Raw genomic sequence first — 15,122 nt, 5'->3', positions numbered from 1 at the left:
GCTAATCACCTTGTTTGATAAGGAACTACATCTCTACCACTAAAACATTTCCTTCAAAGCGTGTTACAGAATACACATTGTGGCAAATCAAAAAGTAATTCTGGAACATTTAGATCTAATGACTGCAGAACTTTCAGTTTCCATAACCACTTGAGTTTGTTTTTTGTTTTGAATAGTTTTGGCCTTCAGAAGTGTGAAATCGCAACCATGCTGTCTCAGTGTCTGGCTTGTTTAGCCATGCAGAGCAAAGTCCTTTACTTTTCACTATAAGCAGAGCCACCATTCACCCACTAATTAGAATAACCTCTCTGTACTTGTTCCACATGGGATTCATTACTTTTGACCTTAATATGCCAGAAAAAAAACATACAGCACTTAAAATTAACTCTTCTCAGTACTTAACATCACTGTTTCTCACTTCTACAGTATAAAGATAATCTGATACATTCTCAGATCCTATTTGTTCCATTTGGCTTCATGGCTCGAACTTAGCTTTGACCAACTAAACCCACTCACATCTTCCTAATCCTCTGCATTTCCAACTAATGAGCTCCCAGCATATTGCAAAGGTTCTTTGTAATAATTCATACTTATGACACCTTGCACTTCGTGCTACTCGGTTCAGTAATTCAAATTTAGTAATGGTCTCTCAAGTATAACAGGTGCCTTTAAATTTTGTACCATCAGCAAATTTTATCAGCATGCATTGCCTTTTTTTATGCCAAGGTCACTTTTCAGTCACCAATTGTCAGGAACAATCCTGGAGAAACCAACAGTATGATCCACTCCAACATCACCTCTCCAGTACTCTTCTCATAGCCAGGACTATACACATCTTACAATGTGTTTATTTTTACAAATCTCTTACTCGCATCTGTACTAACTGTCCCTATAGGTCAACAGAAAATGTTACTGAAACTCAAACTAGTTAGATGAAACTTTATCCATAACCATTCTGACCTAAGACACAGCTTTAACTGAGTCTTTTTCTGCATCTCATTCCAGTTCTTATTTCTAACCTTTTATGACAGGGTATTCATCCAGTCATTGAAGAAAAGGGTTAAAAACCTTTTTCTCTTTCACTTACAAGAATCACAAGCCATCTCCATATTCAAGTTCTCAAGCTTATTTGGGCAACTGACTTTACTTGCAGATCTCTATTTTATCTATGCCTGCTCTTTTAAAATAGACAATCATCTTTCAACCCCTCCTTTTGTATACTTTTCATTTCACCAAATCAATTTCTAATTAGTCAGTTCAATCCTCATTCCCTATCAAGACTGAGCCCAAATTACCATCATCTGAAGAGGTTCAAAGAGTTTCTGGTGAAAATAAAATACCACATGGTGAACTGGCTTGTGATTGTTGGTGATTACTGCTATCTGCTACTATACTTTGAGATAAAAAGAACCTTGTTTTGAACCTTGTTCATGTGCATGCAGATAAACCTGGATACACACTATAATAGGATGTTGAGGAGAGAGAGCCCTACAAAATCATGAAGGAGTGGAGAACTAATGTAAGGAAAAAAATAATCCATCAAGATAATAACTTCCAGCTCTGGAAATCCATAAGCAGTAAAATTTAGCAGAAGCTGTGGAAGTATGCCATCGAAATATTACAAATTACTGTATTCTTACACTTTTTCTTATCTTCCAATAACCACTGTCAAAGACAAAACATGACTAGACAGGCCTATGATCCGACCCCATTCAGCTGATCTGTTCACAAACTGTTTGCATCCAAGTCAGAGCTTCAAATACAAATAAAATTTTATAGTACAGTCAGTGCTCAGAGAGGAAGACTTCAAGGCCACTGCCTTTTAAGGAATTGTCTTCAAGGTTTCTTCCTCTGCCCTGTAACTACACCATCACCACACTTTCACATTCTAAACAAGACACTGAGACTTCTTTCAACTGATAAAAACAAAATATGAAAATAGAGGGAGAAGAAAGAGGCATGATATTGTTTCTGAGCCCACTACCACAGGTTTGTTCATTGTTAACGTGTGGTGATCACCTGGTGTTCCTTTCACACAAAAATGTTGACTTCCTACAAAAATTAGTTTCAGAAGATCGTAACAGAAACACCAACTACTTCATATGTATTCATCAGAAGCAATTGACAAGTTTGGACAACTCCAGTTAGGTGTGTAACCTACCACATTAAAGAACAAAGCAACTTTTATCTTCTACAAGAACGTGCATCAACTTCTTGCTCCAACTTTTGTACTACTTATACAAGTAAATCTATTTAATATAGAAACAGGGTACACAAACCATCAGTTTTATGACAACACCAGGAGGAAGCTGCAAGTGGTAGTAGTGGGAGACTCCCTCCCTGTGAGGAACGGAGGTCCCAATCGGCTGACCTGACCTGCTGTCTAGGTGTCCTGGTTTGAGGTATTTGCCAGGAACTCCAATCTAGGACATTTTGGAGAGACTGATGAGGCTTATTCAGTGCTTGAACTATTACCCCATGCTACTCTTCCACATCAGCCACCACTGAAATAGCCTGGGGAAACCTGGAGCATATCAAGCATGACTACATGACCCTAGGAGTGAGGGTGAAGAGCACAGTGGTCCAGGTGGTTTTCTCCTCAATCCTACTGTTAATGGGCTCAAGAAGAGTGGACAGATCAGGGATCTGCTTGGAAGAATTCCAGGGGAAACAGTCCTACAGACAAGAGTGATCAAGGACAGCTGGTTGATTTTCAAGGATTACCTCCTCTGAGTTCAAGAATGATCCATCTGACATGCAGGAACACAAGAAAAGGTGGCTGGAAGACTGCATGGCCGACAAAGGAATTCCTGACTAAACTCAAACATAAAGAGAAAGCATACAAGAGACAGAGGCAGCATCAAGTGACCCAGAAGGAACATAGAGACAATGTCCAAGGGTACAGGGATAAGGCTAGGAAATCACCAGCACAAAGTCCAGCTAGAGGCCAGTCACTGCCCAGGGGCCAATAGTGGGGTCAATACTGTTTAGCATCTTCATTCATAACCTGGACAACAGAGCAAAACACACCCTCAACAAGTTTGCCAATGACACAGAACTGGCAGGAGCGGTTGACACACTAGTTGTTTGTGCTGCCATTCAGGGGGACCTTGGCAGTCTGGAGAAATGGGTCAAGAGAAACCTCATGAAATTCACCAAAGGCAAAGTCCCACACTTGTGGAGAAGTAGCACCATACACTGGCTCACAAGTAGCTTTAAAGAGAAGTCTTTAGCATCCAGGTGAACATAACCCAGTGATGTGCTACTATGGCAGAGAACATCAACAGTATCCTGGGCTGCATTAGGAAGAGCATTGCCAGCAGGTCAAGGGAGGAGATCCTACCCCTCTGCTCAGCACTGGTGAGACCACATCTGCAGTGCTGCATCCAGTTCTGGGCTCCCCGGTACAAGACATAGTAATACTGGAGCAAGTATACATATACATACCAGTGAAGGGCCACAGAGATGGTTAAAGATTGGAACATCAGACACATGCGAGGAGGCTGAGAGAGTGAGGATTGTTTACCTCGGAGAAGAGAAGGCTTCAGGGTTGGAAACCTTATCCTGTGTGAATACCTGATGGAAAGGAGAAGACAGAGCCAGACTCTTCTCAGTGGTGCCCAGTGGAAGGACAAGATGCAATGGGCACAAACTGAGATATAGGAAATTCCATTTAAACTTCAGAAGGTTAAAAAAAAAAAAACAAAAAACACACTCAAAGAAAAAACCCAACCTTTCTTACTGTAAGAGTATTTCAACACTGGAATAGGTTGCCCAGACAGGCTGTGGATCCTTAGAGGTATTAAAAACTAGGCTGGATGTGGTCCTAAGTAACCTGCTTTAGCTGACTCTGTTTTGAGCAGGAGGTGGACCAGATGTGCTCCAGAGGTCCTTTCCAATCTCAGCTATTTTGTGATATGCTATTTCTATCACAACAATAATTATTTTTACTGCTAAATTTACTGCACACATATATAGCTTTCTTTTGAAAATAAGACACCATTGTTGCATATGATTTCTTTATTGTAAATTAATTTCTATAGAGACCAAAGAACAGAAATCTAGCAGACAAGTTCATACAGACAATTTTCTCAAATACCCAGAGAACTTCAAGTCTAAAAACCAGTCAAAGTAAACAACTGGCACATTTGATGTCATTCTTCACACAGATGTCCATTTCAGGAGCAGCACTACAAAGGCTTTCCTGTATCACCACTTGCAATCTTTCAAAAACCATCTGAAGTCTATTAACCTCAACACAGACCAGTATTGAGCAGCTTTCATTTTTACTTTTACCCCCACAGCCCTAGCTCCACAAGTGGCAGTAGTGGATATACACTGCAAATTTGCTTAAAATGCAGAAATTCAAACCATGCAGCCTTCCCACAAGCCTGGGCTATCAAAGGTGGAGTGGAAGGGAGGAGATGGCAGCAGAATAAACAGACTAAAAAACCCAAACCCAAAATAAAAAACAAAAATCTCCCCAAACCACCCATATGAGATAGTTTCACATCAGGAAAAACTACTTCCAAGAATGAGAAGACTCAAATTTTGCTACCATTTTACCTTTCTCTGAAGCTCGCAACTTTTTTCTTTCAGCAATATATATACCCCATATATGAATAACTCATACAATATGCAAGCTTATTTCCTGTAGTTGGTGGGAAACTGAAATAAAACAGAGAGAGTGTAAAGAAAAAAAAAAATTGCTCAATTTTACTGCATTGTATCAAGCCCTACCTGTATTTTCAAAGAGCAGCTAACTAACCAAAAAATATAAAATATATTAAAGTATTTAGATTTATAGTCTGGGACTTATATCTAAACAAGAAAAAAAAAATTTAAGAAGCCTCAAAATTTGAACCAAAGGGAGCAATGTCTCAGTTTCATCTATCAATAAAGTAAAATTAGCTGAACTGATAGCCACTTTATAATTATCATGAACAGCAACAACTAATTTTTATTTTCTTTTTAGAAAACTTATCAGCAAAACATTTAGTGAAAGATACAAAGACTGGAACGAAAGCATTCATCTGTACTAACTACGTGTAAAAGTAAGATCCAGCTGTTTCACTGAGAGTTTGTCAATGATCAAAACAAACATGATTGTTCTTCTCTTTTATTCTTCAAACATACGCATTCCATAGTTCTCATTTTCCATCTCCAATACTGTAATTATTCAGTTCAGATAGACTACCATAAGGAAATTGCTTCTTTCTGGGAAAAAAAAATGCCAACAGTCGGAAGAATTAGCAATATATTAACTATCATAAAAAGGAAAAACTGCCATAATTTCTGCCATGAAACTTCAGTGGCTTCGGGGTGGGGGGGGTGGGGGAGTGAAGAATAAAGGTTTAAAACCTTGCATGTCTCAAACACTTTAGATGTCACAAACAGATGAGGATAAAAACATATAGTATGCATCAGAGTGTCCTTACTAATACTTACATTTGTCACACAGTTCGATTCCCTTGCTCTGACTTCTAACTAGACTGGAACAGGTTTTAAGCATGTTTCCAGGAGGAATAAAAAAGTTGTCTAAAGTCAGCCTATCATAAATGTATTCTTCAGCCACTGTATGAACCTCTTTCCACTTAATTCAAGGCAGATGCTCTTACCTGAGATTCAGAATACAAAACATTCAGTTCTTTATCAATAACATGGATATCAAAAGTATACTTCCAGACTCCCAGTGAACTAATACCATTCACAGAATCACAGAATGGGCAGGGTTGGAAGGGACCTCTGGAGATCATCTAGTCCAACACCCCCACCAGAGCAGGGTCACCTACAGCAAATTGCACAGGACGACGTCCAGGCGGGTTTTGAACGTCTCCAGAGTCAGACACTCCACAACTTCTCTGGGCAGCCTGTTCCAGTGCTCTGCCACCCTCAAAGGAAAGAAATTCCTCCTTGTGTTAAGATGGAACTTCCTATGTTCAAGTTTGTGCCCGTTACCTCTTGTCCTATCACTGGGCACCACTGAAAAAAGACTGGTCCCATCCCCCTGGCTATTTACAAGCATTAATAAGATCCTCCCTCAATCTTCTTTTCTCTAGACTAAAAAGACCCAAGTCCCTCAGACTTTCCTCATAGGAGAGATGTTCTAATCCCCTAATCATCTTTGTAGCCCTTTGCTGGACCCTCTCCAGCAGATCCCTGTCTTTCTTGAACTTGGGAGCCCAGAACTGGACACAATACTCCAAATGTGGCCTCACCAGGGCATAGTAGAGGGGGAGGATCACCTCCCTCGACCTGCTGGCCACACTCTTCTTGATGTGCCCCAGGATGCCATTGGCATTCTTAGCCACCAGGGCACATTGCTGGCTCATGGTCATCCTGTTGTCCACCAGGACTCACAGGTCCCTTTCCACAGAGCTGCTCTCAAGGAGGTCAGGCCCCAACCTGTACTGCTGCATGGGGTTATTCCTCCCCAGGTTCAGTACCCTACACTTACCCTTGTTGAATTTCATAAGGATTCTCTCTGCCCAACTCTCCAGCCTGTCCAAGTCACACTGTAAGGCAGCACAGCCTTCCGGCGTGTCAGACACTCCTCCCAGTTTTGTGTCATCAGCAAACTTGATGATGGTACACTCTATCCCTTCATCCATGTCATTGATAAACATATTGAACAGGACTGGACCCAGTACTGACCCCTGAGGGACACCACTCGTTACTGACCTCCAATTAGACTCTGCACCACTAACCACAACCTCTCTGAGCTCTATCTGTCAGCCAGTTCTCAATCCACCCCACTGTCCATTCATCTAACCCACACTTCCTAAGCTTGCCTATGAGGATGATGTGGGAGACAGTGTCAAAAGCCTTGCCGAGGTCAAGGTGGACAACATCCACTGCCCTCCCCTCATCCACCCATCCAGTCACCCCATCATAGAAGGCTATCAGATTAGTCAGACATGACTTCCCCTTGGTGAATCCATGTTGACTATTTCTGATAACCTTCTTTTCTTCCAGGTGCTTTGAGATGACACCCAGAACAAGCTGCTCCATCATCTTTCCACCATTCTCTGGGTGCAGTGTCCCCTGCTCAAATTACACTGTAATTTTATGATATTTTTCATTCAGAAAGCTGCTTAGTGTACAACATTAAGAATTTAATACCAAAATTAATAGTTACCTAACCTACCTAATGCTTTTTACAAACATTCAGAAATAAATTCAATTAAATATGCTGAATTTCTGAATATTTTCTCAGGCTCTTTCATTTTTTTTACTATAACATCACAAAAAACATTCATAACCTGTAACTTTCTCCTTTCCATCATTACAGTTTTAAAACATAAATCACTGCAATTAAATTTCTCCATGCTTTGAGCACACAATGAAAACAACAAACAAGTAACATCAGTAGAAATAGCACAGCAGTGAAACCCAAAATCTATTTTAGACACCAAGAGAAAGACAGCCAAGGAAGAGAGTCCCAAACAATAGTTTTAGAACAATGACTCTCACTTGCTTCCACTTGCTAAAAGATGAATCAAACATGGTAAAAATCACTCTTAATTAGCTAAGCTATTGATAAAAAGAAAAAAGAAAGTAGTGGTTCTTTGTGGAAATTCCCAACATATGACAAATGGCTGAATAAATAATGCTAATAGAGGCATTTAGAAATTTACAGTGCATAAATACTAATTGAGGAAAAGAAGAAAAAGAGAGTTTTAGGATCTACAGCAATCCCATAATTTCAGGGGAGACTCTTCTTCCACCCATTCTATCATCTGACAAGAAAATCCAGATGTGTGTCTCTTAAGATGCTGCCTAACAATTCAACTAAAAATAGAATATGGGAATACAAGCGTTACGAAAATTTTCTTGTTTCAAGCCTCAGTTTCTGTAGAGTTACACTGCCGAAGGCTTAGTTCTACACTAATGTAGAATCAACACACGGAACAGTCTGATGCTTGTGCAACCTAAACATTTATTACTCTCAGATCTGTTCTTGTCCAATAAGAGGAAACAATTCCATGCATAGATACTTCCAATAAAAGTATTTATTTGCTTTTGAAAGCAATTTCACTAAAGATGACTGTCTATTCAATATAACTCCTCAAAAGTAAACTACATTTATCTGATTTTGGAGTTATACATCCTGAACATACCCAGGAGTTTGGTTTCAGGTAATATACTAAAGGTTAAAACAAGCCTGGGGGAAAACAAAACAAGTACTGCATCCAGCTCTGGAGTCCCCAACAGAAGGAGGACATGGACCTGCTGGAGCGTGTCCAGAGGAGAGCCACGAGGATGATCCGAGGGCTAGAGCACCTCTCCTATGAGTAGAGGCTGAAAGAGTTGGGGCTGTTCAGCCTGGAGAAGAGAAGGCTCCGGGGAGATCTTATTGCGGCCTTCCAGTACCTAAAGGGGGCCTACAGGAGAGCTGGGGAAGGACGTTTTACTAGGGCATGTAGTGATAGGACGAGGGGGGATGGCTTTAAACTGGAAGAGGGCAGGTTCAGATTGAACATTAGGAAGAAATTTTTCACTTTGAGGGTGGTAAGGCAGTGGAACAGGTTGCCCAGAGAGGTTGTTAAGGCCCTGTCCCTGGAGGTGTTCAAGGCCAGGCTGGACGTGGCCTTGGGCAATGCGGTCTAGTGGGAGGTGTCCCTGCCTATGGCAGGAGGCTTGGAACTCTGTGATCTTCAAGGTCCTTTCCAACCTAAACCATTCTATGATTCTATGATTCTATGAACAGATTTTACTTATCAACTAACTTGTGAATGCCATCATCACCTTGCACTGATCATGGCTCGAAACTCAATTAGGCATAAACCCAAACACATCAACTGAAGGGAGCCAGCCATTTTGCCAGAATGAAGTTTCTACATTCACAGTCAAGTTTCTCTGTACCAAAGAATTGGAATATGGAAGCTGAAGACCACCTTAAAAACAATTTTTCCCTACAGGGAAAGGGAGATCATTGTAATGATGGAAACTTAAGATTAAAAGTTTTCTGGGACTGTTCTCATGTAGTAGAGAGTCATTTTATTATCTTTATGTCTTCTTATTTCTCTTACAGAATTTCTCCCTCTACATCTCAAATTCAGTACATTGAAGTAATCCTTCCTAGTGTATCATCTCTGTTATTAGTTGTCAGGTGCATACATATACGTGGAAACTTACCCCAGATTAAAAGATATATACGGACAAACTCAAAGTCCTCAATTGAAAGAGTTTACAAGTAGAAGAAGTTTTGATTATATAGCTCCATCCACACAAATTATTAGTTTTAGCCACACACAACACCATTTAATTAAACAGTGCTCCACCAATACAGGCAGGTGTGTCATCACAAAAGCAAAAGCCAGGTCAAGTTATTCTAGGATGCAGTATTTTATACTAGAAGTCTTGCTGGCTTTTGTTCATCAGTGTTTGGTACGCCCCCTTCTCCCCCCATCCAAGAAAGAGAGAATGAAAAGAATTTAAGCAAAATTTTAAAATGTAGCCGAGATACATATATCCATTTCCTATCTCAGAGACAAAAAGACGCCACTACATAAAAGTTTACATCAAAGCCTTGTACGCCACTCATAACAAAAGCCCCAGTATTTCAATGTATTCACTACATCAGTAGTCTTCTGTTTCTCTGGGCAACAAAGATGACAGTTGACTAAAAGGGCACCTTACGCAAACATGAAACTGGTACATGAAACTTGCCATGACATACAACTAGCCTTAGTGGTCTGTGAGGGTACCTGAAAGATACAGTTGCCATAAGCAACGTCTGTTTACCTGCTCTGGAAGGCCAATGATGGAAATATATTTTTGCTGTTTAGAGGCTGTTGACACCAACAGTGAGACTACGATTAGGACAGAAAGGTGAACACTATCATTGCTCACTTGGCAACTAACAAGGACAACCAACAATCTTGGATGTGTTTTACCACAGCAAAGACCCCAAACTAGATTTTGTAAATTCAGCCTTTGGAAATTAAGAGTACCTTTCCTTACCTCCTCTACCTCTGTATAAACAACCGACCTTACCTCTATATAAACATTTAAAATTAAATAGAATTATAGAAAGCACGTCTGAACAGTGTAGCTCCAAAACCATAGAAGGGCTGAAACAATGTAACACAGATTCACAAAAAAATAAGGATTCACCATTGCCAATCCTTATTACAAAAAGCTGTCCTAATAAATCCATCAGCTACTCATGAAGTGATGAGGTCAGTCCAAAAAAGTAACAGACTGCATACCTCAAACTGCTCCCCAAAGACAGAGCAGTCTATACATGATGGTTAATTACCAGTTATTTTCCACCTAATAGAAAAGGACCCGCAAAGGCCACAAAAAGAGAAGAACAAAATTGCTTAAAGACTGAGAAAAAAAATATCCTGTAACTTAAACAGTAACAGTGAGGACAAACTTAAAAAAAAAAAAATTGAGAAAATTAATCCTACACAAGAGCTGCAAATGGAAGGCAACAGAAGTTACATGGCCTTTCCAGTGCCTTTGATTTAGCAGCCTAATATTTAGCAATTACCAAAACCAGAGCTCACACATGAAGTAGTTAGAACAGTTTATTGTAAAAGGAGAACGAGTTATAATAGGAAAGCCAGTAATACGTATAGTGTGTAAGAACAAAAAAACAGCCATGCTGGATCAGAACAAAGGATCCTCTAGGCCAGAACACTTCTACAGCAGTCAAAATTGAACATCTTGGGAATAGTGCAAGAACAGGCAAGTAAATAGCAGTATTTCCCAAAACACTCTTCTACTCTCCAGCAAACTGACAGTTCAGACACTTTCTGAGCCAGAAATGGTGCCTTTATACTTAACAACCTTTCTTTTCTGCCCATTTGTCAAGTTGCCACTTGAATTTAGTTAAACTTTTAACATTTCTTGAAGCAAGATGGGGTGGATCTCTATGTTTATTTACATTTTGGATTAAGAATCTGCAGCTCTTGTACCAAAAATAGCAATAAAGAATGAATAAAAACAATTTATTCCATAAATACTGATACTGTTACCAAAAAACTGAAAGAAAGGAAGATAAAGAAAGGTTTTTATCACACAGAAGAGGCTTTGGCTTAAGGATGATGGAATTTTAAAAGCACCTTAAGAATTTTATGAAGCTGACATACAGGCACACCTAAAAATACAGATAAACCTTCTTAGAAAATTATTTTTCGGGGGGGGGGGGGGGGAAGTTCAGAGCTTCAGGGCATTTAGGGGAGGGTGGGCTTGGGTTTTTTTCATTGTTTTTTCCCCCTTTTGGAGGCTGAAACCGGAAAAAGAAGGTGACTAATTATTTCTAATCAGTAACTCTGCAGTCCAGCAGCAGCAGTGTTCATTATGCCACAGAAGTGTATTTGAAAGTCTTATTCACCTGAAACTTTTAATTACCTTTACTACAGAAGCACCTGAAATAACAGCTAGAAGTCATAACTAGATCCATTCTAACTGTGGCACTGTACTGCCTGAACACAGCTAGCTCCAAAAAGGCAAACCACCTGTGGGCTTTGCTCACTTCTTTGGGATCTGAAGGTGACAGAGCCATTTAACTTTCCTCAGGAGGAGTTTATAGTATTCCTATTGTTATTGCCATAATATAAGGCTTATTTTAAAGTAGGTTAATAAAATCTGTTCTACACAGTTATTTCACACAGATAGAAGTACACAGAAAAGCTAAGGTAAAAAAAATGCTTTTCTGGTTCTCCAACTTCAGAAAAAAAGAAAAATACAAGCAAACCAGATGCAAATTAACCCCAAAACTTTTTAAGTGGGGAATGAGAGGAGAAAGATATTTAATCGCTATTCATTTTAGCATTTTATTGTTAAAGTTTTCCTTAAAACTGGCTGTTGCCATACCCAAAGGCCTGATGTACGTCTACTGTGTTCTGCAGCTTCATCCCTTAAGATTTTCTCTGCCAGCCTACATTTCTCGAGCTTTTTGGTCCAACACACTCCTAACACGCTTCAAAATACATTACGGTTCACCAAGAACTCTTACCATAAATTTATAAACACAGTACTTTATTATTTAAAATATAGCTTCCATAAAGAAGCTACAGAAGCTCACAACAGCCTCGAAATGCAGGTCAATCTGAAAATCAAGGTCATATACATTTATTCCAAGCCAGCCTTGCAGAAATCTCATGCATTACAGATAAACCAAGCATTCTCCCAGACCACTTCTATAAAGCATAAAGAAGGTAGAGAACAAACTCTCAGTTTAGTAACGATGCACCTTCATGCCACACACTCAAACTCCTATCTACACAAAGCCCTTAAACCAAGGACAACATAAACTTTGAGTCCAAACTTATTTGCACACATAGAAATTTAGGTCAAAACCCCAACTCTGTTTTTATTCAGGTTACAACATACCCGCTTCACAGCGGACAGTGAATCTCAGGTTTTGACAACCTTCCAGCACCATCCTACATTTCCTCCACAGTTTTTCATTCCTTTGGCTCATTCTCTACCCACTCACTTTTTATGCATCGCTCTTCAAACATCGATCAGATATGTTGTTCAGAGAGAAATACATTAATCCTTCACTCCTCTGCTCTATTTAGACACTACTCTGCTCACTCCAAAAAACAGCATTAATAAACTGTTGTCCCTGCATGTGATTTTTTGGGGGTCAAGAAGTTACTCTTGTTCACTCTAGGATACTGACTGCTCTCTTGTATAAGCACATCAAAGAATGCAGGAGAAAGCTGCACAACTTGTCACTGACACTGTTTACACCGTTTGTTGCAGAAGCTGGTAGGTGGGGAGGAGGGATCACACTACAGAAAAAGAAAAGATAGTCCCGTGATTTGGGCAATTTAATTATAACCCAGAGAACTAAGCTATATTCCTCTCTCTTCTACATAATAAAAAGCCCCAAACCATAACCTTTGTCTTATTTAAGTAGATGTCACACATTGTATGTACCATACTCTTTGAACATTTATCTGTAAGTAAAACCAAAGAGAATCATGTACTGAAAACAGACCACTATAAAATTGCTACATACTCTGACATAATGGAAATGCATACAGACATCTTGAACTGGATGAAGAAATTAGCAAGTAGTATTCATATTGCTGACAGACTTTATGATTCTTCCTATCAGCAGGTCTTTACTTCAGTGTGTTTGGGTTTTTTTTAAACTGTTCACACTTGAGAAACATTCATAATAATACAATAAAAAAATGTGAGAAAATTTGTGAGAAAAATAAGTCCTGAATAAAAAGATATTTTAAGTCAACTCCCAAATTATGTCGACTAACAAAAACCCTGAATATCTACCAATTTAGTACAGCTAACAGTATTACAAACTAAATAACAAACCCAGTCAATAAAAAGCACAGGTCCTTAGATCATGCAGTGACACACATAAGCAGTACATGCATATTGCTGGAATAATCTTCATTCTCTCACTTCTGAGCAGCTACAAATCTGAATTTTTAATTCTAAAATATTACAGATTTTGTTTCAAAGTAAGCAGATAGTCACCTTGGTTCTAACATGTTTCAAAAAGATAAAAAAAAAATGCAACATTAATCTAGCCCTAGCCAAAGCAAGAAACCCTTACTTCTCTGTCTCCGGCAACCAGCAAACTGCTCATATTTGGAAGGTGAACTTGAACACTCAACAGCAGTACGTACAGAGCAATACATTAATCAGTTCAGAGTGAGGGCCTACATACTCTATTTGGCATCCAGTACCCTGCCTGAGCATATAATTCATGCCATGCCTGAGCACGCAAAATTTTAAATTCAAATCCTCAGGTTACGCAAAGAAAAAAGATTCATGACTTAGGATCTTGAGTCATGGAAAAATGAACCAGAGTAAATCCATATTTAAACGAAATGAAGCACAAAAACTTTTAATTCAGGAGATAAATTGAGAAAAACTCTATATGCCATTCATAAGTTTTTCTTTTGGAGGTTGGGGAGGGCAGGGAAGTTTCTAATAAGATGTGGGAAACATTAGAATAACAACACACAGATGCCAATGACCTTAATGTTTTTCTGGCAGTAGTTTGCATTTGGACTAAGAAAAACAGGGGGAGAAAAAACAGCTCAGTCGCCAGAAAACCACACCGGTTATTTCAAAAATGTAGTTACAACACAGAACCAGCAAATTCCATGGTGTAACAACAGCAGCTAACCAACTCTTAGAGCCCAACACAATCCCCGAACACCCACCTCTGACAGCTCTCCCACTAGCCAGCACCACAGAGATAGGCACTGCAGCATGCGCTGAAGGTCAACATTTTCAGGCCCTGGTTTTATGTATGCTTCCCCTAATCACGTCAAAATACCGGGACCGAAAATCCCCCATCAAGACGCGCTCCACTTCATAAGGAGAACTCCTGGACGCGGGGAGGGGGAGGCAAACCACGCAGCCCTCCACTCCGCACGCCTGCGGCGACCCAGAGGCTACTGAGGAAGGGGAGAGAGGGATTCACCGGGCGGAGGGACCTCGTTAGGCGTTACGCGAGGCGCTGACAGCACGTTTCGTTTCCACGGGTTACGAGATCCCGCACCTTCCTTCTCCCCCAGCCCAGCCCCCGGGGCCGAGTCAGAGCGAAGAGGCGTTTTGTCCCCTCGCCCTGTCCCTCCACCCCCGGGAACCCCCTTACCGACGCGCACCGCCCCCCCTTCGCACCGTCCGTGTGTCGCCGTCCCCCGCCATCCCCACTCGCGAGGAGAGGCGGCGAGGGCCCATCCCTCCCCCCCATCCCCGCCGGGGCTGTGTGTCCGTGCCTGCCCTTGGGGATGCCCCCCTCGCCCACCCGATCCTCACCTGCATCCCCGGCAGGCCCGTCTGTACGGGGGAGTGAGCCATGGCGGCGGCAGGGAGGCAGAGGGAGGAGGGAGCCGAGTCTCCTCAGGCGGCTCCAGGGGACAGTGCTTAGCTCATCTCCACACTCTCTCTCATACACACAGTCCTCCTCCTTCTCGCCCTTCCCCCGGGCGAGCAGCGCCTGTGCGCCGGCGGTGGGAAAGGGGCCGTCCCAAGCTCGGGCTCTCTCAGGCCCCCGTCACGGATGCAACGGCGGCGGCCTCCTCATCCCTCCGCCCACTCATCCCTCCTCCTCCTCCCACGGCCGCGCGCGCAGGGCGACCGTTCCTGATGCGGTCGCGCGGGGCCCTGCTGGCGAG

General features: G+C 41.2%; 1 protein-coding gene across 1 annotated transcript in view; it reads right to left on the bottom strand.

Moving 5' to 3' along the window:
- Positions 1–14,805, bottom strand: part of STK24 (serine/threonine kinase 24) — a gene marked incomplete at its 5' end in the record, with an annotated part of 65,554 nt that extends 50,749 nt beyond the window's left edge. Inside the window, one exon of the mRNA XM_082488659.1 lies at positions 14,764–14,805. Within this exon, the coding sequence (XP_082344785.1) occupies positions 14,764–14,805 (42 nt within the window). The remainder of the gene's footprint in view (positions 1–14,763) is intronic.
- Between the last annotated feature and the right edge of the window lie 317 nt (positions 14,806–15,122).

This window comes from Vanellus vanellus (genome assembly GCF_965231255.1).
Source record: "Vanellus vanellus genome assembly, chromosome: 1".
Lineage (NCBI taxonomy): Eukaryota > Metazoa > Chordata > Aves > Charadriiformes > Charadriidae > Vanellus > Vanellus vanellus.
The sequence above is the reverse complement of the archived record's forward strand: the minus strand, read 5'-3'. Positions and strand labels throughout refer to the sequence as shown.